Source organism: Equus quagga, chromosome 4 (genome assembly GCF_021613505.1).
Source record: "Equus quagga isolate Etosha38 chromosome 4, UCLA_HA_Equagga_1.0, whole genome shotgun sequence".
Taxonomy (NCBI): domain Eukaryota; kingdom Metazoa; phylum Chordata; class Mammalia; order Perissodactyla; family Equidae; genus Equus; species Equus quagga.
Window position 1 is genome coordinate 132,572,714 of NC_060270.1, and position 17,278 is coordinate 132,589,991.

General features: G+C 40.4%; 1 protein-coding gene across 1 annotated transcript; it reads right to left on the reverse strand.

Annotated features, from left to right (window-relative positions):
- Positions 1–470: 470 nt before the first annotated feature.
- C4H2orf66 (chromosome 4 C2orf66 homolog) lies at positions 471–6,344 on the reverse strand. The gene is given in 4 exon segments (XM_046659865.1): positions 471–739; positions 2,764–2,837; positions 4,970–5,166; positions 6,225–6,344. Coding segments are annotated over 4 exon segments (660 nt in total).
- Between the last annotated feature and the right edge of the window lie 10,934 nt (positions 6,345–17,278).

The following is a 17,278-nucleotide window of genomic DNA, read 5'->3' on the forward strand; positions in this document are numbered from 1 at the left end:
CCACTTACTTTAAGCGATTTGTCCCCGGGTGAAGCAGAGGCATCTGCGTTACCTTGAGATGAAGTGGGATTGTTATAGCAGCAATGAAAATAGCAAGAAGAAACTTCTCAGGCTTTAAGAATGGTTTTTGAGTACCAAAATGGAAAGTCTGAAGAAAGCAGAACATTGAATTTGTGCCATGACAATAGAATTAAGAGTACATGAGAAGGAGATGACTCCATCCTTCCTCCTTGTCTGTGGGTGTGACCCTTTTGGGGAGACAAATTTTCCATGGGTCTCTCACTTTTCTGCAAAAGCTTGTGAGAGCCTTCCTTCTGAGCTATCTTTTCAAGGATGTCTGCAGAACAAAGAGCCTTGAGAAAGAGAGAAATAGTGTCTCTCTCTGGGCAAAGTTTGGGCATGTTTGCTAGTAGCCTCCTTATAAGAGTGGGGTTTTCCTAAGCTTGGGGTTCCTCAGCTGTGGCCCAAACCTACTTGTGCGCTGCATACACCTGGGCCCACCTCCACGTGGCCCCCATGATACTTGGGGGATAAGGAGAACCATTGAGAATGTAAAACTCATGCTGCCTGCTGTGCCATGAGTGATAAGTCCGCTGCCTCAGACCCAGGAGTCTCAGGTGTCTGCCAGCATCTGTGAAGCTGTAGTGGGCTGGCGTGTCACTTGCAAGTAGGGTAAAACCTCGTATCCTTAACGGTTCTTGACCACCCCAGATCTGGGACAGTGGACAAGAGGCCATGCCTGGGGATGAGGAATTGGGTGCTCATCAAAGAGGATTAGAGTCATTGTTGAGAGGCTGTCAAGGACCTGTGTAGAGAAGTACTGCCGACCCCTTGAGAGCCCAGATCACCTGCAGAACAGTTATTTGCATTGGAGGAAACATTCCACTTCCCCAGTGGGCTTTTAGGGATGTGTGTAGGGAGATCTTGGTCGTCAAAATAATACGGCAGGGGTGGGAAACTCCTAACAGATAGTGTCTGGGGACCAGGCTTGCTAAAGTGTCACACACAGTGAAGACCTGTCCTCCAACTGCCAACAGCATCACTGTGAAGAAACTCTAGTCAGTGCAGAGTGTAGGCCTTCCATCAACAGCCACCTGCCACTTGTGAGGAATTTTCCAGCAGAACGATGCATGCCCCTACCCTGAGACATTGCAAGCTCATAATTAAATCCTGTGTGGATGCCCTTTCTTTTCAAAGTCCATGAAACTGATAAGTATTCCTCTTGACTCCAGAGCAGGGTGGTAAAAGGGAAAAGGAAAATAAAACACTGTACTTGAGTGGAACAGGACAGTGGTGGGACACTCCCCACCACTCTGCCATTTAGCTGAATAGGCTATGTATCACTTATATCTTTTTTTTTTTTTTTGAGGAAGATTAGCCCTGAGCTAACATCTGCTGCCACTCCTCCTCTTTTTGCTGAGGAAAGCTGGCCCTGAGCTAACATCCATGACCATCTTCCTCAACTCTGTGTGTGAGATGCCTGCCTCAGTATGGCTTGACAAGCAGTGCGTAGGTCCACACCTGGAATCCAGACTGGTGAACCCTGGGCTGCCGAAGCAGAACATGCGAACTTAACCGCTGCGCCATCAGGCCAGCCCCACTTATATCTTTTAAAAGATAAAATATATATATATATATTCTTGACAGTAACTAGAAGCAACTTCCATTACTGTGTGAAAATAGCAGAATGGCACACATTTACCTCAATCCAACAAGTACTCATTGAACAAACTAGGCATTGTGCTAGTTGCTGGAGAAATAAAAATGGCTTAGATATGATCTCTGCTCACAAAGACTTCACAACCCTCCAAGGAAATCAGACACATACACAACTAATTACAACAAAACATGTTGAACTAGACACAGGATCTGATCTTGTATAAATATTTTATTGTTGATATTCAGTATCAGTCATCCACAAAAAAGCCACAGAAAACTATTTTGGAATGTACAGATGTGTTATTAAGACACTGATGTTTGCTTCTAGTACAATGTTCCTTTCGCAGGAATCACAGAGAAAACAATGCAGCTCTCCATAAAGACACAGGAACGTGGCTCTTCCAAGTGAGAACATGAGAATCAGAGTAATTTGGCCCGAGCTGGGGTGGAGGTGAGGGTTGGCTGTAAAAGAAGGGAAATCCACCCATTTCCACTCTCCCTTCTTGAGGAGGTTGTGTGTGGGAGAGCCAGAGCTGAGGCGTGGCTAGGATATTTGGTGTAGCACAATGTCCACCTCTGGACATAGTCGCAGAGAACGTCTCCCAGAGACCCTGGCAACTCCTGGAATCTCATGTTTCGTTGCCTTCCATTTTAGCTTAATTGCGGATGCTTATCACTTTCCCTTGCTATGAAAATAAGACTGTGAGGTCTTTCAACAGCGTATGTTGACAGTGAGAATGCATCTTTTTTAAGGAAAAAGATAAATATGTTAAACCCAAATCCCTGTTACATATAATAAACTAGAGCAAAAATGAGCAAATGAAAACAGTGATTGATAAAAGGTAATGAACATACAAGACAAGCTTAAAAGGAAACGTAATCTAGAAGCTCTTCATTTCTTTTAAATTTACGGTGTTTTTGTAACTCTTGCAAATATACACAGCGCTCTCCATCAGTATTTATGGTTATAGAACGGAAAAAAACACCAAACATATGCACATAAGTCACATATGTCCCACAGCTCAAGCCATTTATATCTAAATCTGGAAATCAGAATAAAATCATTACAAATTGACAAAAAAATGGAGGGGAAAAAAATCACACAAAAGATTAGCCATGGCCATGGTTGAATTTTTCTAATGAGATGCTTCATCGGTAGTTTGAAAATAGCCAGACGCCTAAAAGAACAAGAAAATGTTATAATGAAATAGAAAATGAAGACTCACAATTAACACAAACACCCAGAGATCAACATATTTCACTGAAAACTCCCTTTGTCTTCACTTTCTAATCAGAGATGTCAGGAAAGGAGAGCTCATAATTATGAAATATTCTCCAAATCAGGAGCTGCGCTTCTTTCACAAAGTTGAATAATTCCCATTAAATTACAATCTCACCCACGGGGTGCTTTCTCTGTTCCCTGCCTGAAACATTACCTCAGTCCACACTCACATGAAAGCAGGTATTCGATGTTTTCTCCGACACTTTCTATGACTTAGAGATTAGTATCTGCAAATTATAGTTGAAGAAATGAACAGGTAAGCAATTTGTATGCAACACTGTCTCATACTGAAGTAGGTACTGTGGTATTAATAAGTATTCTCTGTTTTAGTGTCTGCTACCGTAGGGCCTAAGTGTGACAAATAGTAAAGGGAACCTTTCATTAACATCCTTTTGTTAATCCTGTTTTATTTTCTCATTGTAGGACAGTTTTCAAGTGCATACGCCACATGGTAAGTTGCATCTTCTTTCTAGAATAACAATCATTATCTTTAAAAAATCATCACGTTTAGAAGAACTAATAATCAAAATCCTTTCACAAGCATAATGAAATGCAACAACGCTATGCTTTCTCACAATTTCATCAGTATGCTTGTGGAAGAATGAGAGTAGATTTTAATTATGATCCATTTCCCTTTATTACTCAGCTGAACAAAAAGCTAATAGATGAGAAGCAAAATGTATTTTCTTGGAATGCACCTTACCTGTTCCTTTTTAAACGGTAGGTGTTTATTTGCTAGGAATACTAAAGTAATAAGAATAATAAAATTCAAATCTTAAACATAAATACATTTCTACTTTTTTCAGTGAGAAAAATGTCATCTTTACTTATATTCTACTTTTTTTCCCCCAGGTGAGGAAGTTCAAGCTCAAATATATGCTTAATACTTTCTCCCCCAAAGAGAACCATTCTTTTAACTTTTACTTTCCATTCAATCCAACTGCACAATCCGACATATTTTTTTATATATGATTTTCCATATAACTTAGCTGCACGACCTGGTCTGAAAAAAGATAGAGGTAATAAAAGTGTGTGGTATTTCATACGACCCACCTATCCCACTACTGGGTATTTATCCAAAGAACTTGAAGTCAACAATTCAAAGAGACTTGTGCACCCCAGTGTTCATTGCTTCAGTATTCACTGTAACCCCAGTGCCCATCGACTGATGAGTGGATAAAGAGGATGTGGTGTATATATACAATGGAATACTACTTAGCCGTAAAAAAACACAACATTGTCCCATTCACAACAACATGGATGGACCTTAAGAGTATTATGTTAAGCAAAACAAGCCGGATAGAGAAAGACAAACACCGTATGATTTCACTCATAAGTAGAAGATAAACTAACACACGGACAAAGAGAACAGTTTAGTGGTTACCAAAGGGGAAGGGGGTTGGGGGAGGCAACAAGGGGTAAAGGGGCACATTTATATGGTGAATGACAAATAATAATGTACAACTGAAATTTCACAATGTTGTAAACTATTATGACCTCAATAAAAAAAAAAAGTGTGTGGTGTTTCATTATACTTAATAATCCTATTAAGAGTGATAATTCTAGGGGTCAGCCCCGTGGCCAAGCGGTTAAAGTTATGCATGCTCTGCTTTGGCGGCCTGGGGTTGAGCAGTTTGGATCCCAGGCATGGACCTACTCCACTCATCAGCCATGCTGTGGAGGCATCCCACATACAAAATAGAGGAGGGTTGGCACAGATTTTAGCTCAGGGTGAATCTTCTTAACCAAAAAAAAAAAAAAAAAAGACTGATAATTCTAATAATTAACATATCTCTCCCGAGAAAACTGTGCTTAAAAAATCTTAACTGTCATTTCTTTTTAAAACCAGACCATAAAATACCTGAACCAAATCCAAATATTAACAGCGACAAGTATCGTCAGAACTGAGCACTTATTTATATCAGGAAATAAAATCACTTTTCAAATAAATGCTTTCAAAATCTCTTTATGACTTCATGACTGAGTTGTATGTTGGGACAGATCCTGGGAACAAAGAGATAAGTTTACCTGCGCTGAGGAGAAACTTCAGCCTTGAGGTAATCGGGAAAGGAGTTTTTCTGCTCTTCATAATCTGCAAATGCAGAAGCAATAAATTCTGACCGGAAAGAGAGTGGTCTGGGATTCTCATTCACGGAGAAAGAATTTGGAAACCTCACAAGATCAAGACCTCTTCCGTTAAAATATGCCTGAAGGGTTCTGAAAAACTGAATAGAGAAAAAGAATGTTCAATGCCATATATAAATTAAACACCAAAAATGAATGTTTTCCCCCTGAGTTGACTTTAGGGCTAATCTAGGAGGCGGGAGGTGGAAAACTCAGAAACCAACTTCGGCTGCTGCTTCTCCTCCCCTCCATCATCCTCCACCGTGCCTTCTTTCAGCCCCTGCAACCCTTAACACGATAATGTCCCACTGGTGAATCGAGAGAGGAATATCAGCTATTGACAGCACCACAGTCAGAAGGTTCATCGTCCATCTCTGAGTGCCGAAGTCCGAGACTTTAAAAGGAAGTCCACAGTGCTCAGAGCTCGGCGCCTCCTCCCTGACTGACCCGACACAGATCTCGGTCACTGACTTCTGCAAGTTTCTTTTCAGACACGGGGGTTCCGCTTTCCTTTAGGAAGTGAATGTACAAAAGCTGTGCACAGTGCTGTTTGGTCATTTTCATCCTATGTGGTTATGTTTCACGTCATTTTCTTTAGGAAAACTATATTTTGAAATAGTAATGTCAGCATGTTTACTGTATCTGGTGTATTTTTTAAAAGAGAATTTTTACTGATATTCTGAATTCTATTTCCTAGATAACTTTATGTTGAAAATAATGCCTAGTAAATTGATAAGAATGCAGGTCAACTTTCTGTTTTTGCAATTGAGCTTTGCAAGTGTTGGTTATATGAGACTCTCTTTGATTATCAGTTCCACCTAAGCTGTGCAATAAGCAATTCCCTGTTACACTCCTGGTTGTATATGTACTAGAGAGCAAGGCTATAAAGTCCATGTGTATATAAGACCATTTACGAATGTAATGTGCTCTGTGTGTATAAGATAATTTCTAAACATCATTTTGTTTCTCCTTACAGAAACAGATGTAAATGGCCAAAGGAACAATAAGATGCCAATAGGACTAGGCTAGCAAAGCTCTTGTCTGGTCCTGTTGGGGGATCTTCCCAGCGCTTGGTGGCCTCTTCTCCACCGTGTGCTAGCAGAGCGCAGTGAGTAGGAATCCAGCCTGCAGCCCAGCACGTCCCAGTGTATGTCCTTACAAGATCTCAGTTTCTGGGGTTGTTGAGTGACTTCCATTTCTCTTCATTTCTCAGCATCGCTCCATGCACAAGCCCAAGCGGCACCAGGGCAACACACAGCAGCAGGCATGCTTTGGGCATGGTGGAATGAAGCTGAGTGAAAGGAAGGATCGGGGAAATGTCAACGGTCACAGAGAGAGAGAGAGAGAGGAGAAGGGAGGGCAAAAGTAGAAAAAAGAAAGTGGAAACACTTTTAAAGGGAGACAAGGAAAAAGAAATAGTACATTGGTTGACCTGAATTTTGCAGCCCTTTTTTCCTAGATTCGTTTGCAAATGAGGCCCCCCCAAATCCAGTTGATTAGCTTAAAGGAGTCCATGATGATGAGCACATTATAGAGTGATAAGCAAAGCAATTAATAATATGACCTAGAAAGCCTGAGTATACCTTTTCATCTTTGAAAATGTGCTTTGTCTCCAAAGTGTAATTCTTAAAAAAAAAAAAAAAAAAACTAACCTTAAATTACTCCCAAATATTAGAGAGCAAACTCAAAAAAAAAAAAAAAAAAAAAAAAAAACCCAAACTGAGAAATGCATTTAACACACACATCTGAGACAGACACACACCACACCAGCGTAAGAAGAGATTCTCTCCCACCCCAAGGCGAAATGAAGATGAAACACACAGAAAGGGCTAATTAAGCTTACCAGGAGTGTGGTTTCAGCCAGCCCTGGTTGGTTACCCTGCCTACAATCTGCAGGGTGATTCATGGCTACTTATAACCAGTGGATCAGCTGTAGGTGGGAGTCATTTACGTGAGCAGGGGGAGTTCAAAAATAATGATTCCATTTTCATCCACGGCACAAAGACCCTTGAGAATCACTTCTTCAAGCTTCTTCAGGGGTAACAGTGAACAATTTGTCTCGTAAATACAGCGGCCTCTCCTCCAACCACCGAACATTTTACGTAGATTTTATAAAACACACAAGGCACTTCCCCACAGCAAAGTGGCTTTCTCCATTTTCACTCTTAAGAGAAGTGTATACACAGCAGCTGGGAGTATGATGATGATTATCCCATCTAATAGAACACTTTTTTGGAGATACCAGCTTTTCAAACTAACAGCATTTTTTGAACAGGAAATTCTATTGCAAGAGACAAAATTGTTCTTTGTGACCTATGCCTTATATTTCTTCTGAGAATCCCAAGAAGCTTTACAAATTTTAAATAGTGTCATGGTTTATCATAACACACTTTCAAAATAGAGCAACAAGATAGCACATGTTTCATAGAAAAAAGGAAAAATTACTATTCCTACAGCATCCCCTCCCTGAATAAATGCCATCCATAGAAAATGGTAGGGTTGAGAAATTGGACTTGATGAGTTGTGAAGTTGCTTTGGTTCCAACAACTCAGAACAATCTAGACAAGCTCTTTGTAACAAGGCTAGTAATCTGAAGTGGAAATTAGAATACGTGGCTCTGGTCTCAGTCTTGCCATCTTGACCTTGAGCAAGTCACTATGATCTTCATTTGTTCATGCCTTTGTTCATTCATTCCAGAAACTTTTATTGAGTGCCTACTATGTGCCAGGCACTGCACTAGGCTTTGAGGATAAAATGGTAAGAATAATAACTATAGTCCTTGCCCTCAGTGAACTAATGGATTAGTAGGCAAGACAGACATTAACCAAATCATTATACAACAAAATGTATAAACATAAATGATGATAATTTCTATGATGAGACACTGGCTGCTATGAGGCTGCAGAATGGGAGATTTGATTTGGTCTCAGGGGTCAGGGAAGGCTTCTGTGAAGAAGTGACCTTACAACTGGCAGATGCATAGAGTTACCTAGGCAACCTAGGGAGAACGGACAGAGAAGAGTTTTGTGAATGAGATTAGGGAGCTGGCCCCATGGCTGAGTGATTAAGTTTTTATACTCTGCTTTGGTGGTTCAGGGTTCGCCGGTTCAGATCCTGGGTGCAGACCTACACACCACTCATCAAGCCATGCTGTGGAGGCGTCCCACATAGAAGAACTAGAATGACCTACAACTAGGTACTGGGACTTTGGGGAGGGAAAAAAAAAAGAGGAAGATTGACAACAGATTTAGCTGAGGGCCAATCTTCCTAAAAAAAAAATTCAAAAAAAAAGTGGATGAGATTGCCTCAGTAAAGATTAGAAAATGAGAAGAAAACGTGGCCTAGGACTTGAGCTTTGAGAAATCTTAACATGGAACAGCCATATACAGGAATCTATACAAAAGAGATCAGGGAGGTGGGGGAAAACCAGGAGAATATGGAAGCAAGAGAAGAAAGTGTTTCAAGAAGGGACAAACTGGGTAAAATGAGGACTGAAAAGGGTTCGTGGAGCATTGGCGCTATTTTGGTAGAGGGAGGTGAAAGTCAGATCAGAAGTGAGCGGATGGAGAGGAAAGAGAGAGAGTGAGTACATCCAGCGGTGGAAAGTTTAGCTGTGGAGAGAGAGAGAGAAGCCAGTAACTGGAGGGGAGACGGAGTCAGGGGAAGGTGGAGTAGTCATTGTTTTTAATGGGAGAGGCTTGAGTCTGTTTAAATGTTAGTGGTTAAGAGAGTAAGTGAATACCCTGGGATTTCATTACACCAACTTAAAACTCCAGGACTCTGAAGTTAAAGCACGTGGTAATATGGAAGTATTACACTGTTAATGAGACTACTGCCAAGTCACTCACCAAAAACTCCCCAGACAATGCTCACTCTTACCTTCCCGCTGTCTGGCACTGAGCCCCGGGTGTAGACAGTGCACTTTTTAAGTGGGAAAGACTGAAGACATTAGAATAGATTTTCATAACCATTTGTCTGTGAATAATTTCCAACTTTAGTTCCATTTGTCTAAAAATACAACTCATTTGTTCTCCCTTTTAAGAGCTCCCCATTGAAGAAATATTTATAGTTTCTCAAAGGAGCAGTAGACTGAAGGTACCAAGAGTGGGGACTGGAATTGGCCACCCCAAGATATGTCTCTTTGGCATGAGGATTATTGGGCTGATTGCTTTTGATAAACTGGGACAGGGAAGGAGGCTCTGAGGAGTGGAACTTGCTTGCCCTTTGTTAGGAGACATTTACATTGTAAAGGAAATCTCCATCTGTAAAGATATCCCCCTCTGTACCAGGAAGAAGAAAGGGGATGACCTTCTCTCTAGAAACTCTTAATCAATGCCAAAGGCAAGGACTTAAATCTGCATTTTATTGTGCTAGTCTGGTAACCTCCTGTAACTGACTTCCCTCCCCCTCCCAACGTTGGCATTTCTTAAGGATTAAGATCTTTCCTTAGGCTAGCAACTGATTGCTGTGCTCACCTGTGACCGCCCAGCTCCAGACTATAGACTTGCCTCCTGCTACGCCCACCGAGATAGCAGACCATTACCTGCTGTGTCCATCAAGCACTGTGCCGACAGGGCAATCTTGTGACTATTGTGGGAGGGACATTTCAATCACATGTGAAACACCCTGTTTGGGGGTATAAAACCACTATGTGCACCTCACTTCTTCAGTGCCCTTTCTTCCTTCGGGAAGAAAGGCCCCGGACCATGGTTCCTCATAAAGCTTTGTTTAATTTTCTCTTGCTATTCTGTCTCATGTGAATTTAGTTTGTTCTCCGGCCAGATGAACCCCCATTTGGGAAGAGGAAATGTCTTCCTCCCCTACACATGCTCCACTTGGTGGCCTGGGGCTCGCCCGCCAGTTTGGATCCCCCATGCAGACCTACACACTGCTCATCAAGCCATGCTGTGGCGGGCATCAGGCATATAAAATAGAGGAAGATGGGTGCAGATGTTAGCTCAGGGCCAATTTTCCTCAGCAAAAGGAGGATTGGTGGTGATGTTAGCTCAGGGCTAATCTTCCTCAAAAAGAATAAAAAACACCAACCCAGGACAGTTCAGCTTCCCAAACCATTAATTTCTGGTCTAAATTATCCCAATTGGCCTGTCCATTAAATAGAGCATTTGTCAAAGTAGCAGTTAGATATTCTAGGCAAAAATGCTCTTCCACATCCAGAGGCATCTGAATGAGGGCTCTATTGGCATCTCTCCATTAGAAACTGAGAGGAAAATAGCATACTCAGCACAGGGCTACACACATAAAGGAAATCCAATAAGTATCTGTTGATTGAATTACACCTGAATGAGATTTTAAATTCAAATGTAACGGTAAAGCTGAGGAAAGGGCACTAAATGAAGAGGACAGTGTGGGAGGCAGAGAGAAAGGTTAAAACTCTCTCTGTTGGACTATATAACTTTTCAAATCCTTCCTGGAGATTAGGAAAATCTTCCAATCCTTCCTCTTATTAGGAAAAAAAAGACAGAGCTGATATAGCTATCAGCTGTACTGTGAACAGAAGGAGAATTTAACCTCCTTTTTCTCCCCCTGGTCTGAGTAAGGGAAGGGAAATTGTTTAGAGACCGCTTCCTCAGCAATAACGGAAGCTTGCTGCTGTGACTCAGAGGGTAAGCCGGGCAGCTTTCTGCTCGTAGGGGTCAGAACTGCTTCTTGTGGCCGTGGGCAGATTTCAGTTTGAAAGCAGACTAAAGAGAAGAGGCGAGAAAGGAGCTACTCCTCCTGCCATGCACAGAACAGAAGCAAACAGCTGTGGTCAGGGGACCCCCAGTGACCACGATGGATGGGAGAGGAGAGGCTCACCCCTCATATCCTCGGGCCACCTCAAGCTTCCGCATCCTCTGGGACCCTGGGGAGGTGAGGGAAGGCTTAGAAACCACTGAAATTGGATCTCCTCCCAACCCTCCTATTCAGATAGGAGCTTAGAGTCAGACAAAGTCGGTTTAAAAAAACCCATGACATTCTTGAGCACCTCCATGCTGTGGTTAACCATTCGTCCCTTTTGGCAGTATCAATATGATACTGACCCTGATATCAGTTTCCCTACATTAAACTCAGCATGTATGGGGTTAAAACCAAAACACTCATTCCCTGCTTACTCTCTGGCTTCCTGGCTCCAGAATCCACTATCCTCCATGGAGACAGACACCACCAAGGACAAGCACCTGGATTCATTATCTCCTCCCCGCAAAGAGATCCAGGCTGCTGGAAAAGCTGCTGACCAGCAGGGCCATATGCTCCCCCTCCCCTACCTAAAACCCCAAATAAAAACCCTTCCTTTTAGCTTTTCTGGGAGTTTTGGATTTCAGCGTTAGCTGCCCTCTCTCCTTGCTCAGCGCCGTGCAATAATAAAATTCCTACTTTCTTCCACTACACTTGGTGTCAGAGATTGGCTTACTGTGCAACGGGTGAGCAAACTCACTTCAGGTTCGATATCAAATACAGTGTAAGTACCTCTGACCAACTCTGTATGGAGTTGACCCTCAGAATTCTCTAGTCATTTACTAGGGAGAAATCTGTTTTATTCTTTGCTGTCTTCTGTTTTGTTTTAAAAATGTTAAAGGGGTATATTAAAGAGGAAAAAAAAAGATCTTCCTCTGTTTAAAATATGTTACAGCTGTTTGTACCTCTTCAGGCCAGGGGGTAAGCAAGTTCTAGTTCTAGAAGTCTGGGCCCATAAAGGAAGGAGAACAAGGGCAAAGTGGGGTGGCCATCCTTCCTTGAGAGCGTTTGCTCTCAAGCCCAGCCTGGCCTCACGGCCTCTGCTCTCACCAGGTCTTCGTTATCATCCACTGGGGCTTCAGCACCAGCCTCTCTTTCTCACTTGGTCCCTCCTCTGCTCCATGTTCACCACCAGCTTTCGAGAAAGGCAAATGCCGTAATTTGGGCAAGTCAGAAAGGGACAGCCAACACATATCTTTCAATCCTGCCCTAAATTCAAGCTATTTTTCCTGCAGCTAAGATGAAGGAGTAGAGGCAAAAAAAAGGTAAAAATCATGACAATCACACTTGATCTGAAGCCAGATTGGAGAAATAGAGCAAGAAAGTGGACATCTCGATTCACATGGTGACTGAGATAGAAACTGCTCTCTCAGCCTGGATTTGAGAACCAGGTTCCCAATCCCCTGTCATCTCAGGCCGTGTTGGTACCTCCAAAGTCATAATACAGGAGTAAAGGCATTTTCCTAAGCTATAGAAGGCTAAATCATTTCTTGGGGCTTTGCAAACAGCTTTTCAGCAGGCAGTCTGTTTTTGTAAAGAAGGTGTAAAGGCCCTCCATATGACCCAATCCTACCGTCCCAGCCTTTTAACTTCTCCAGGGAACACCACCCACACTTACACCTCTGTGCCTCTGAACTTGCTGTTGCCTCTGCCTGGAATGCCTTCTCCAACCCTTGGGTGACATCAGAACTTCTCCGTGTCCTTCAAGGCTCGCTTCAAATGTCACTTCTGAGAAAAAGAAACCACTTAGTCTCTTCAACAGCTTTTACCTTGTTGATTTAGGATGACTATATTTGCTTCCACATGTCTCATCGCTTACAAGGTGAGCTCCTTGAAGTAGGCACCATGCCTTTTTTTTATCATGGATTCTTCAGAGCTTGGCATAATGCTTGGCAGAGGGTAGGCAAGCAGATCACAAATGTTTATGGAATTATGAATTCTTTAGGTAAAATTTGAGCTTAGATTTTTATAATGTTCTTTTGAAATTTGAATCTTGTTACATTTCTATTTTGTATTGTTCTTCTAAAGATCTACCTACTGTCTTATTTAATAAAGAGGAAATAGAGAACTCTAGGTGGCCAATAAATATGCGTTGATTTCATTCAAATAGTCAATGGATCAGTAAAGTGTAAATTAATATTCAATCTAGCTGTTGCACACAAACCAATAGAGATTGGGGGAGTGTGGCACTGTTATAAGCACACAGGCCTTTCTATTTAAATTGTTCTGGAGTTGAGGCCACAAGCCAAGGAATGCGGGCAGCCACGGGAAGCTGGAACAGAAAGGAACAGATTCTTTCCTGCAGTCGCCAGAGGGAGTGCAGCCCTGCCCACACGTTGGTTTTGGCTCACCGATACTGATTTCAAACTCCTGGCCTCCAGCGCTGTGAGACAATAGATTTCCGTCTTAAGGCACCCACTTCTTAGTAATTTGTTATAGTGGCCACAGAAAACTAATACAGGGAATGTCAAGATGGTAGGCCAGTCAAGAAGGAGGAAGACCTGTAGCTCATCACAACTGCTTCGGCTTCTACTGAATCCATGGCACCATGGACAGACCCAGAAGCTGGATCTAAACTCTTCCTCCCCCTTGAGAAAGGTGGAGCTTCTTCTGTCATCCAGTTCACAACACAAAATGGACTTGGATTGAAATGTCTACTATAAACCTGAATTTTATGTGAGTAAAACTTTACTTTAAAATTTTTTTGATACAAAAGGGATAAGAAAAGGTTGTATCTTAGACTGTTAAATTAGATAAGACCCCATCCATGAGTCATACAATTTTGTAATGAACCACACATTTTAGTCTTTTAACAAAATTATTTAAGTATCTGAAAAAAAATCATTCTTAAAATATTACCCAAATTTCCAGGCACATATTTTGTCTGACAAAAGGGAGGAGTTTCAGAGAAGGGGAAAACTGAAGGCAATTGAGATGGGCATTTCTTTGGATATTTTTGGGTATAATGGCAAATGATTCTCTTTCTTAGTGCTATTCATCAGTTTGAGCTGTGAAATAGAGCCAGCGAGCTTTTGTGCTAAAAAAACAAAAAACAATAAACCCTCTCTCAAAAAACAAAACCAAAAACAGCTCCCACAAAATTGACTATTAGTTCTTAGTATTCTGGGAGCTCCTTAGTACTCCAGGTGCATAAAATGCTATCCAATTATTTTAAACAAAGTAGAATAAATAGCAGACTTTGACTCTTTCCCTTCAAAAGTGCATTCTGTAAGTCTGGCCCTGGAAAAATCCCCAGGAAATCTCAGGAGCAGAAATGATTTCATCTTAATCCTCCAAAATAACCCCAAGTGGCAGTGGGGACATTCTAGGATTCTGATAAAAATTTACCTGCTGACTTCCATTTTTAAAAATTCCACTTCTAAACATTCTGTTACTTGAAGTTTTATGATTGATTTGGAGAAGTATTACACATATGCCGAAAACAAATCCTTTGTCAGAAATCCATTTCTCTGTCTGTGGTTTGCCTGTATATTTTCTTAAAGATGTCTTTTGATGAGAAGTCTTCAATTGTGATGAAGCATAATTAAGCAGTTTTTAAATCGTTGTTATTTTCTTTATTCTAAGTACCGTTGCTTACCATCATGTCACAAAGTAGTCTCCTATTTTTCTTCTAGCAGCTTTATACTTTAGTTTTTACATTTAGACTTATGATTCATCTCAAATTAGTTTTGTGCTTCATGCGAGGAAGGGGCCAGGTTTATATCCCTCCCCCCCATATGAGTAACCAGTTATTCCAGCATTATATGCTGAAAAAACTTTTCTTTCTCCATTGGAGTGTTTTGGCACCTTTGTCGAAAATCAATTGACCCATAAACGTGTGGGTCTATTTTTGAACTCTGTTCTGTTCCACTGATGTGTGTATCTGCCCTTTCGCCAAACTATACTGCCTTGACTACTGTCGCTTTATAGTAAGTCTTGAAATCAAGTCATGTGATTCTTTTTCAAAATTGTTGTGACTATTCAAAATTGTTTGCTTTTCCATATAAATTTTAGAATCAGCTTATAGATATTTAGAAAAATCACCTGCTGGGATTTTGATTGAGATCACATTCAATTTACATATCATTTTGGTGAAAAATGGCATCCTAAAAATAGTGAGTCTTATAATCAATAAATATTATATCTCTTTTTATCTTAGGGCTTTAAATTTTTCTCTAAGCAACATTTTGTAGTTTCTGGTGTAGAGATCATATAGATATTTTAATTTGTTCATAAGTGTCTTATTTGTGTGATAAGTGGCATTTCATAAAAATCATTTTATAATTGTTTGATGCTTGTATATAGAAAATATTTTTTGTTATTGACCTTGTAGTCTGTGACCTTGCTATATTCAGTTGCTAGTCCTAGTAGTTGATTTGTCATTCCTGAGGCCTTTTTATATATTGCTGGATTTGATTTGCTAGTATTTTGATAAGGACTTTCAGACCTACGACAACAAGGGATACCGGTCAGTAACTTTCTGTTGTTGTAATGTCTTTGTCATGCTTTGGTAGCAGGCTACACTTGTCTCATAAAATGATTTGAGAAGTGGTCCTGCCTCTTTTATTTTCAGAAAGAGTTGTACAACACTTGATGTTTTGACGCTATGATTCAATAGAATTTACCATTGAAATAATCTGGGCCTGGGGTTTTCTTTGTGGGAAATTTTTATCTTTTTAGTCAGGTTTATTAATATGTAACTTACTAGTAAACCATTCCATGAGTTTTAACAAATGTATATAGTTATGTAACCACCACCACAATCAAGATTTAGAACATTTCCATCACCCCTCCCCTAAAATTCCCTCAAGCCCCTTTGGAGTCAATCCCCCTGTAACCACTCGTCTGTTTTCTGTTTCTACAGCTTTTCCTTTTCCTGACTGTCATGAAGCAGAAGCATCCAGTATAGCACCTTTCACTTAGCAGAATGCTTTTGAGATTCATTGGTATTATTTCATGTATCAGCTATTCACTCCTTTGTTTGCAAAGTAATATTCCGTTTTATGGATGGGCCACAATTTTTCTTTCTATGCACAAGTTGACAGACATTTGGGTTGCTTCCAGTTTTGGGAAATTGCTAATAAAGCTGCTATGAATATCTGCATACTGGTCTTTGTGTGGACATAGGTGTTCATTTCTTTTGAATAAACATATGGGAGTGGTATTGCTCGTTCATATAGTAAATTATATTTAACTTCATAAGAAATTGCCAAACTGTTTTCCAAAGTGACATACCATTTTGCATTCCCATCAGCAATGTATGAGAACTCTAGTGGTTTCAAATCTTCACTAGCACTTGGTATTGCCTGTTTTTGAAAATTTTTATTTTAGGTATTGTGGCTATAATATGCAAATTTTTTTTTTTTGAGGAAGATTAGCCCTGAGATAACATCTGTGCAAGTCTTCCTCTATTTTGGATGTGGGATGCCACCACAGCATGGCTGATGAGTGGTGTATGTCCGTGCCTGGGATCTGAACCTGCAAACCCCAGGCTGCCAAAGAGGAGCACTGAACTTAACCACTATGCCACTGGGTGGGCCCATAATTTGCATTTCTCTAATGACCATGTTGACTATCTTTTCATGTACTTATTTTGCCATCCATGTGTCTTCTCTGATGAGGTGTCTGTTTAAGTATTTTGCCCTTTTAAATTGGGTTGTTTGTTTTCTTACTGAGTTTTGAGAGTTCTTTATATATTTTGGTTACAGTTTCCCTATCAGGTATGTGTTGGCTTTCTTCCAGCTGTGAAATGTATTTTCACTTTCTTAATACTATCTTTTGTTTTATTTTTGATGAAGCCTAATTCATTAATTGTTTCTTTTATGGTTTGGGCTTTTAAAATATTAAAAAATTTCTATTTTAATTTCTCCATTGACATTTTAGCTGTACCTCTTTGTATTATTATTTTAGCCATTGCTTTAGGGATTATAATATGTAATTTTATACATATGGATAACCACATGTAACAATCCTTTGGAATTAGCTAGGGTTAACTGAAAAAAAAAAAGCTTTTTTCAGTTATTTCTGAAAGTTTTTCTAAATGTATTAATCTACTTAATATATGTAATAATCGGACCATAATTAAGATTTCTTTCTCATGTAAAACTCCAACATATACAATAGTAAAGAGAACAGAATAATGCAAGTTCATGTACTTATCAACAATAGTAAAGAGAACAGAATAATGCAAGTTCATGTACTTATCACTCAGCTTCAACAATTACCAACACATAGGCAATTTTGTTATGGACAAAATTGTCATTTGTTAAATCAGGATTTTAAAGAATTTGAGGTCATTGTTATTATTATTTATTCGAAAAAATGCTTAACAAATTTCTGCTACATAAAATATTCATTGCTGGGGCCAGCCCTGTGGCTGAGTGGTTAAGTTCGCTTCGGTGGCCCAGGGTTTTGCCGGTTTGGATCCTGGGCGCAGACATGACACCGCTCATCAGGCCATGCTGAGGTGACGTCCCA